This window comes from Pteropus vampyrus, unplaced genomic scaffold (assembly GCF_000151845.1).
Source record: "Pteropus vampyrus isolate Shadow unplaced genomic scaffold, Pvam_2.0 Scaffold226, whole genome shotgun sequence".
Lineage (NCBI taxonomy): Eukaryota > Metazoa > Chordata > Mammalia > Chiroptera > Pteropodidae > Pteropus > Pteropus vampyrus.
In genome coordinates, this window is record NW_011889007.1 from 704,139 (window position 1) to 712,743 (window position 8,605).

Consider the following 8,605-nt stretch of genomic DNA (forward strand, 5'->3'; position numbering starts at 1 on the left):
TCTTTGTAAATACTCGTTCATTTATGAGTTGTCCGGAGCTGCTTTCAGAATTGAATACTTGTAACATGACCAGCAAAACAGAAAGTAGTTACCATCTGGTCCTTTACAGAGGAAGTTTGCTGACCGCTGGTCTAGATGATGGAATTTGGAGTCATTAAAAAAAACAAAACAAAAAACTTTTTATATCTTTAATATTTTCGTCCATTGAAACAAACCTCATTTCAATTTTTGTTCTGTCTTGTTTGTTTTTTCCTAGATGAAAACGAAATGGCAGTTTTAACGCAGGAGAATAAGTTGTATTATGGCAGCCTGGGGATCCTGACAAATTTCCTAATCAAAGTAGGCAAAGTCAAAGTGAGGGTTGTTATCGGGTTGGTGGGGGATAAGTGTTGTCCTCAAACTTTCATACTGTTTCCGAAGGCTAGAAATTGCCCTAGTTATTAAAGCGGCAATAACATTTTAAATAGCACAGCGATAATATAATAAAAATTTTAACTAATATTAAATTATTAACATTAATAATTTTAGTAGTAATAGTAATTTTAATAGTTATTAAAATAACAGCAATGGCAGCTAAAACTTAACTGAGCACTTAGAATATGGAAGGTGCTGATCTAACCACCTTTTGACGGTTAATTCATTTAACCCTGACCATTGTCTTAAGAAGCAAACCCTTATGCTGTCCCCATTAGACAGACAGACAGACTGAGGCACAGAGACATGAAGTCATTCGCCCAAGGTCACGGAGGCAGGGAACGGGGTTGCTGGGAGCACCTCGCATTATCTCGTGCATTATGCACATCTACCTTCATCCCGTCCTCGGGGCAACCCTGAGAAGGAGTCAATTTCATCCGCCTTTCACAGGGAGAAAACTGAAGTTCAAGTTCCTCTCTCCCCTAAGGCCCCAAAACTCTTTAGCGATGAGCCGGGCAAGTCCCCCAGCTGTGCCGACTGCTCCTTCAGCGTTTCTCCTGCTAGACCTGCAGCAGCCACATTCCCCAGCAGTGGCCCGGCAGTGGGATAAGGACAGGGTCACCGGGGGTGGGGTGCCCACGCGGGAGCCATCCCTTTGAAGCCTTCACCCTGGTGTCCTGAAACCAGTGCGTTTTCTGGGGAGAAAGCCCGGAGCTTTTGTCTGACTTTCCAGAGAGGTCCGTGACCTCTGAGCGCCCCCTCTGACGAGGACACACAGTTTCCGTTATTAATTTAAACACCAAGGAATGAATGAAGCTAAAGAGCAGATGTCTCAACAGAGTGTACTTACGGCGTCACTGTTTGTTTGTTTGTTTGTTTGTTTGTTTGATGTACCTTCTTTATACCTGAATCCGAAGACAAAATTTAAATCCTAAAAAAAGAATCGGAATGACCTGATCTTAGAAATCACTTCTTTCAGTTTGCAGACCAAAACCTCTGGTCCCAAGAGGCAGTGCTGATGTTCAGCAAACCGGGGATTCTTCAGCTCGTGACCCCAATTCACGATTCGTTTTTCCCAGCTTTCGATTTCCAGAAGTGCGTCATGAATATCCAGGCAATTCTCATGGACCCTCAACTCCAAGTTGACTTCTGCAAAGTATGTGATCCTAACTCCTAACTGGTTGGCTCTCCGTTCGAGGCACTTTTTTTTTTTTTTTTTTAGTTAGGCGTTTGTAGCAGGCAAGCACACACGGAGCTCCACGTGGGGTTCCTCAGAAAATAGAAGATGCCCAGTTAAACTTGAATTTCACATAAACAACTGAATCTGGCAACCAGCCACCACTGCCCCAGAGGCTGGCCCCCACATTTGTACAATTTCCTGTCCCTTATTCCAAATAGAAACATGTTTTCCTCATAGTAGATGCTCTTCGTAACGAGGAAGACAGCCAACCCTCGAAATTGTTAAGAAGAGAAAAAGGGAAATGATGTGCTTGGCAGAACCAGTCCCCTTTTCCACGCGGTCAAATGAACAGCCACGGCTCCACAGGGACTTACCGGGAGAGTCTCCAGAGAGGGAGGTTCTGTTGGGCTCGTGGCGCCCGCCGAGCTGTGGGGTCGGCCTTGACCCTGGCCAAGAGAACTGACTGAAGAAGAGAAAATCACAACAGGCAGACGTGCCCACATCCATTTGGATTCACCATTCTGCAAGTGACGGAAAATCCAGACCAAATGGGCTTAAACCAGAAAGGCAACTGTCGACTCGTGGACAAAACAGTCCAAAGGGACGAGACTGCAGGCGAGGCGTGACCTGGTGACGGAAATCAGGCCGCCGTGAGCCGGCCCCTCTCCTTCTCGCCACCCTGCCTGCCCAGGCGTATCATGCTTCATCCTGAAGCTCCACCCATCTCGATGCCTCCAGGAAGCCCCCGGCTCTCGCATGGTGGCAGCGAGCTGGCAGCTGACCCTGCAAGACCAGGCATCCTCACACAGCACCCCAGGCGAGAGACGGTCTCGCATCACGGTCCTGCAGAAGCCACGAGAAACCCCAGCACCTCTCCCATGTCTCACTGGCTCAGAGAGGGTGGCACGCCCACTCCTGGGCTGGTCACGTGGCTGGGGATGGGCCAGTTGGAACCGCCCCCCCCCCACCCCCGCCAGAGAGTGGTGGGGTCAGTCCTCCCACCAGGCCACATGCCGAAGGGCGATTTGCCAGAGGAAACCCGGGTTTCTCTCAGCAAGGGGGAGCAGCACTGGACAGAAAGAGTAAAATGTCTTCTCTGGGCTCCTCCAGAGCCCCCACCCCACCCCCGTTCTGACAATCACACGGGCAGAAGTGCGGGAAAGTGTTTCCTAACTTTCTTTTTCTTTTTTATTTTTAAAGCTTTTTTCCCCCAGTTTTTGAGATAATAGCAACGGCAGCTAATTGACATAATTGACATAAAGTTGATTGTTTTCAGGTGCACTGCACAGTGATTTGGTGATGGACATGTCTGGTTAACATCCATCACCTCGCGGAGTTACAAATTTTTTCTTGTAATGAAACATTTTAAAACATACTCTCTCTTAACAACTTTCAAATATGCAGAACGATGTCGGTAGCTATAGTCACCGTGCTGAAAACCACACCCCAGGACTAATCTGTTAAGATGAATTATTAACTAGAAGTTTGTGGTTTCAGCCCCTCCGCCCATCCCCCCGCTGCCCTGGCCTCTGGCGAGCACTGATCCGTCCTCCAGTTCTATGGGTTCGGCCTTTTTTAGATTCCATATGTGAGTAGGGTCACGCAGTATCTGTCTTTCTCTGGCCAATCTCACCTAACATAACTGCCCTCGAGGTCAGTCCACGTTGCAAATGGCAGGGTTTCCCTCTTTTGAAGGCTGACTGATATTCCATCGCGGATTTGACGTAGAGAGACACACACCTCGTTTTCATTGTCCGTCCGTTCACCGATGGACACGGGGTGTCTCTGTGTCTTGGCTCCTGCAGATAGTGCCACAGTGAGCACCACGGTGCAGGTGCCCCTTCAGGACAGTGACTTTATTTCCTTCAGATCGATGTCCAGAAGTGGAATTTTCGGGTCACATGGTAGCTCCATGTTGAATTCTTTGAAGACCCTTCACACTGTTTTCCACGGTGGCTGCCAACCTACCGTCCCGAGGAAGTGCCATCCCTGAGCCTGCCTTGTCCAGCAACCTCATCCCGTCTTTCAAATCCAACAGATCAGAAGCCAGTCAGCGCTGTGCTCAGCGGAGCCCGGCTGCCTCGGCTCACCACGCCCCCCTCCGCCCCGCCCCCATCTGCAGGCCACGCCCCCTCCGAGGGGCTACGGAAAAATAACGAAAAGATTTTAGTGTCCACTTCCAAGTGGCCTGTGGGTCCAGGGCACTGAGTAAAATGAGAAAAAATAAGTAAAATCAACTGTGCCGTATACTGGGTTTATCGACTTATAAAAATATCCTTTCAGGAGATGATGGCGCTAAGTGCTTCATCTTGAAGCTCCATCCAGCTCCTCTCTTTACTTGCTACGGTAGGATGTCACCCCCCCCACCCCCAGCCATTGTGATTTTCTTGTGGGTCCTTGAAATCACATGTCTGAGAATTTCTGGTCTTATGAGCAAGCAGAGAAGAGGGACAGAGCGAGGGAGGGGGAGGAGGGGACAGTAAGGCTTTTATGCAAATGTTTGGCCCCTTAAACCATTCTGAGGAAGACGGCTGTGGCGTTAGCAAGTACTTTTCCAAAAATCCACCCCCGCAAAAGATACAGCATCTCAATAACCCACGGATGAAAGCTGGAAAGTTTGAGTAACAAAAATAAACAATACAATATTGGACAATAAGCCAAAATATAAAATAAAAATGCACAAGTCCCCATGGATGTAAATAGATGATGAAATAAATAAATAAAGGGAGAGGAGACACGGCTCCCTTACTGGAGAACGCGAAAGAATACGGCTACAGTGTCCCCTCTCCGGAGGCCGAGCTGAACGTGACTTGCTAATGAAGAACAGTCTGGAAGAGGAGAGTGGAGATAGCTGGCAGACGCCTTCGACCGGGAGGTCGGCAGCAGTGAGAAGCCACGTGGCAAGGACAGACCTGGAATCAGCCACCCCTCCAAGAAGCAGCCTGGTCACCGCCTCAGGGGGCAGCAAACCAATCCATTGTCTCGAAAATGGGGAAATGAAAGGCAACACACAAGCGTTTCTCCTGCCTTTCCTTCATGCCTTTCTACTGGGCCAGCAAACACGGCAGGGACAGTGTCTCCTGATGGCGTTATTCCGGGGAATACCTGACAACAAATTGACAGGACATCTCCACGTGGCAACCTCGAAGAATTAATGGGCTTTGAGCATCAATGGCCACTGGCGTCAAAAAAGAAACAGCCAGCCGTCACGTGCCACAAGGGAAGACCAGTCACCCATCGAGTCTTGCCAACGCGACTCGACCGAAAGCTGATAGATCCGGCGCCAGTCTGCCAGAAACGCAGAGCGCAGGGGACGTGCCCAGCTGTGCCAGGGGAAACCCAGGCTGTGGGGAATCTGAAGGTCCAGCAGCCTGGGCTCTTCAGAGATGAGTAGTGGGTGGAAAGAGGCTTCGACACGACGCTGCGAACGAGCCCGAGGTACATCGCCTGGCGCTGCACACCTAGCGATAGCTCTAGAAAGAAATACGGAGAGAAAAGCAATTGCTGCAAGTCAGGCAGAGGACCCTTGGAGAGGGGCGGGCGCCTCGAGGCCTTCTGGGGCGCAGGGTGGAGCGGGGACGACGGTGGCGCCGGCGAGAGCCCTGGCAGCGGTGGCCTCCGTCGGGCACCGTGACCGTCTCCCACCTACTTCCTCTCCTCGGGCGTGCGTGGGAGAAACGGAGGCTTGATTTAATTTAAACTTTTTTTTTTTTCCATTTCTGACTAGGTAGAACTTCTGCAAGGAGATTTCGAAAACAAAATGTACAACATCGATATGAATAGCAAGTTGGAGTTGGCCGCACTGATGATCCCCAGGCCAAGCACGTCACCGGTCCCGCTGGTAAGGACACCGCCTTATCTGCGGGACGAGTGTTTCTGATTCACGGTGCTCCCCAGTGTCCTTGGCCTCACGTGCTGTGTCCACTGTTCCCAAACTCAGGGGACTCCCTGGTGCCCTCCGTGGAGACACAGTCCCCGCGGTGCCCGTCCAAGCTCGCTGTCCTTGTCCTTCTCCTCGGCTAGCATCCACGGATCTGGGTGTGCCGGAGGCCGTGGCAGTCTGTCCGTCTGCCTACCCGGCCTCTCGTCACACGACCTCTGCACCTCGCTCCCCACCCTTCTTCTGAGCTCCCCCGTAGCCTTTCCACAAGTTCCTTTTCCTCTCGGCTGGGCCAGAGCCGGCTTCTGTCCCTTCCAGCCAAGAGCCCCAGCTGGGGGTGCCTGAGAAACAGCGGGCATCCTGGGCCTGGAGCCCAAGTGTCTAAGCTTGGACACCTGGCTGCAAATAAACGGGGGGAAGCCCAGCCAGCCAGGACCAGGGCCTGCGAGGGGACGCCAGGCTGGGTCCAAGTGTCATGCAGAGGCCTCTCGTCTCCCTCTGCAGGATGGGCGTCTAGGCCTCTCTGCACACCTGAGTGGGTCCGATGGCTCAGAGGCCACGGTTAGGGGTGTGCCTGAGGCGGGGGGCACCTCTGGGGTCAGGACTAGCAGCTACATTTGCAGAGCAAGCTCGGTTTTTAATATGAAGGTCACCTGCTGGTGTCACCCCACTGGCACTCAGTGCCTCTCCTGTCCCCACCTCAGGTGATCGTGAGCAACCCCCACTCTCTGGGGCTCCAGGCTGTCATCTATGAGAACAGCCACACCTATGACGGGAACATCGAGTACAAGCTGGTGAGCTGTGCCCCCACCCCAGCCAGGGGCAGTGAGGCAAAGGGCATGGCCTCGACTAGCCCGGCCAGGTCCAACCGCCACGGTCAGTGCTTGGGCCTGGCCCTCCTTCCTCCTCTCCTTCCTTGAAGGTGCCTGGGTTAGGAGAGGACACATCTCCAGCCCCAGCAAAACCAGGCGGGCACCAACAACCCGGATGATTGACATCCTCAAGGTGTCACATAGGAGAGGCACACAGCAAAGGACAGGGAGTCTAATCCAGCCGCGGGGAGGGCACAAGATCTGTGTTAGCTGGATAAACTGAGGCATCAGAGTGGAGGGAACCAGGGGGGCCGGGAGGGGCTCGCGTTTTGGGTCTGGAGGGTCTGTAAGGCCGAGCCGAGCACCATGGTCACACCTCAGAGTTTGGACTTGACCCCAGGAGCCCAGGATCAGACTGGGCGGTTTCTGCAGGACAAGGCAAGAGTCGGCCACAGCAAACTCTTCGGATCAGTCCTTGTCATATCCCAACTAAAGAAAAGGGGGAACAAAGTCGCACCTCACTGCGGGACCCCAGGACAAAGGCAGCGAGGGATGAGGGTGCTCGTTTGGTCATTTCCATGAGCCTCCAGAAGCCTTTCCTGGGCGGTAGAATTAGAAGCAGGGGCAGTCAGACGTGTTCCAGTCTCCCCCTCCCAACACCCCTGTCTTCCTCCATCTGCCCCGAACCCCGACTTTGGGGCTGCCCCCGCTCTGTCCCACTGCCGTAGCTGGGTTTTCTCTGTCATTTCACAGAACATTTCTCTGAGGCAGCAGCAGCATTACGGCAGGGCTGACCCCAGCTTCACCTCCAGGTATGTCACCGCCGGGACCGTGGCAGGCGGCACTGCGCTGTCTGCGGTGTCCCCTTAGCAGGAGCTGGGAGAGCGAGGCTAAGATCGAGACACCCCCGCAGAGGATGGGAAGGCAAGAATGACCCAAACACATCGCAAACGGTGGGTCCACAAAAGTTACAGAGAATTAGCATATGATCCAGCAACCCCACTTCTAGATACGTACCCAAAAGAATTGAAAGCAGGTCCCACAGAAATATTTGTACCCCTGCATTCACACCAGAGCTATTCACAGCAGCCAGAAGGTGGAAACATCCCAGATGTCCGTTGACGAGTGAATGGATAACAAACCGTGGTCCATCCAGACAATGGAATATTATTCAGCCTTAAAAAAGGCTTTCTGACACCTGCCACAATATAAATGAACCTGGAGGACATTACGCTCGGTGAAATAAGCCAGACGCAGAAGGACAAATACTATATGATACCACTTGTAGGAAGTCCCTAGGATATATATTTTAACAACAAGTATGTTTTAATTTTATATATAGAACTTTGCAACACTATCTTATATAATTGAAATTTGCCCAAAAGAGTAGAAATTAAATGTTCTCACCAAATAATAATAATAATTTTAAGAGTACGTGAGGTGATGGATGTGTGAATGAATTTGGGGAGAATCCTTTCACAATGTATACATATATCAAATCACTACATCCTACATGTTAAATCTCATACAATTTTATTTGCCAGTTATATCTTGACAAAACTGGAAAATATGTAAGTAAAAAGTAAAAAAAACGGACTTCGTATGCTGTTAACGTAGAATTATGTTCCTCTTATGCTTAGGGTGAATTTATTTAAAAGTCACTTAACTATTCATGTACTTGGCCATAAAAAAAATGACTTCTCCCAGCAGAAATTTTGAGACCACACTCTCAGACTTTAATCCAATAGAACTAGAACTCAACAAGCAAAAAAACAAAAACCAACATCAATACGGAAATCCCTTTACGTGGAAATTAAGAAACACCTTTATAAATAACCCCTGAATCAAAGAATTCACGGAATACAGCTAACATATACTCAGAGGAAAGTTCGTACCTCGAGCACTTTCATTATTAGAAAAAGAAATGAACTGAAGATAAATGAACTAAATATTTAAATTAATGAAACAGGGAGAAAACAAAAAAATTATGAGAAGAGAATTAACAATGATACAATCCGAAACGTACTAGAGAGAAAAAGATATTACAAAGTTAAAATGAAACATAAAGCTGTTTGCTTCAGAAGACTGATGTAATAAATAAAACCCTGCAATCCTGGCTCGGAGAAAAGAGAATTAAAATGAGCAATAGAAATAGAAAATAAAAAGTATGGATACAGGAGTTATCAAAAGAATGATGAGAAAATATTATATGCAGGTAGGTGATAATAAAATTGAGTGTCAGATGTTCTTTTCAATAAGTTATATAGAAATTAATAAAACTAACTCAAGAAGGGGTAGAAATTCAAGGGAAAGCAGGAC

At 49.5% G+C, this 8,605-nt stretch overlaps 1 protein-coding gene across 1 annotated transcript in view; it reads left to right on the forward strand.

Annotated features, from left to right (window-relative positions):
- Positions 1–8,605, forward strand: part of CATSPERD (cation channel sperm associated auxiliary subunit delta) — a 38,787-nt gene that overhangs the window by 20,453 nt on the left and 9,729 nt on the right. The window contains exons 10-14 of the mRNA XM_023538597.1: positions 208–339; positions 1,394–1,570; positions 5,322–5,435; positions 6,179–6,268; positions 7,040–7,098. Coding sequence (XP_023394365.1) covers positions 208–339; positions 1,394–1,570; positions 5,322–5,435; positions 6,179–6,268; positions 7,040–7,098 — 572 coding nt within the window. The remainder of the gene's footprint in view (positions 1–207; positions 340–1,393; positions 1,571–5,321; positions 5,436–6,178; positions 6,269–7,039; positions 7,099–8,605) is intronic.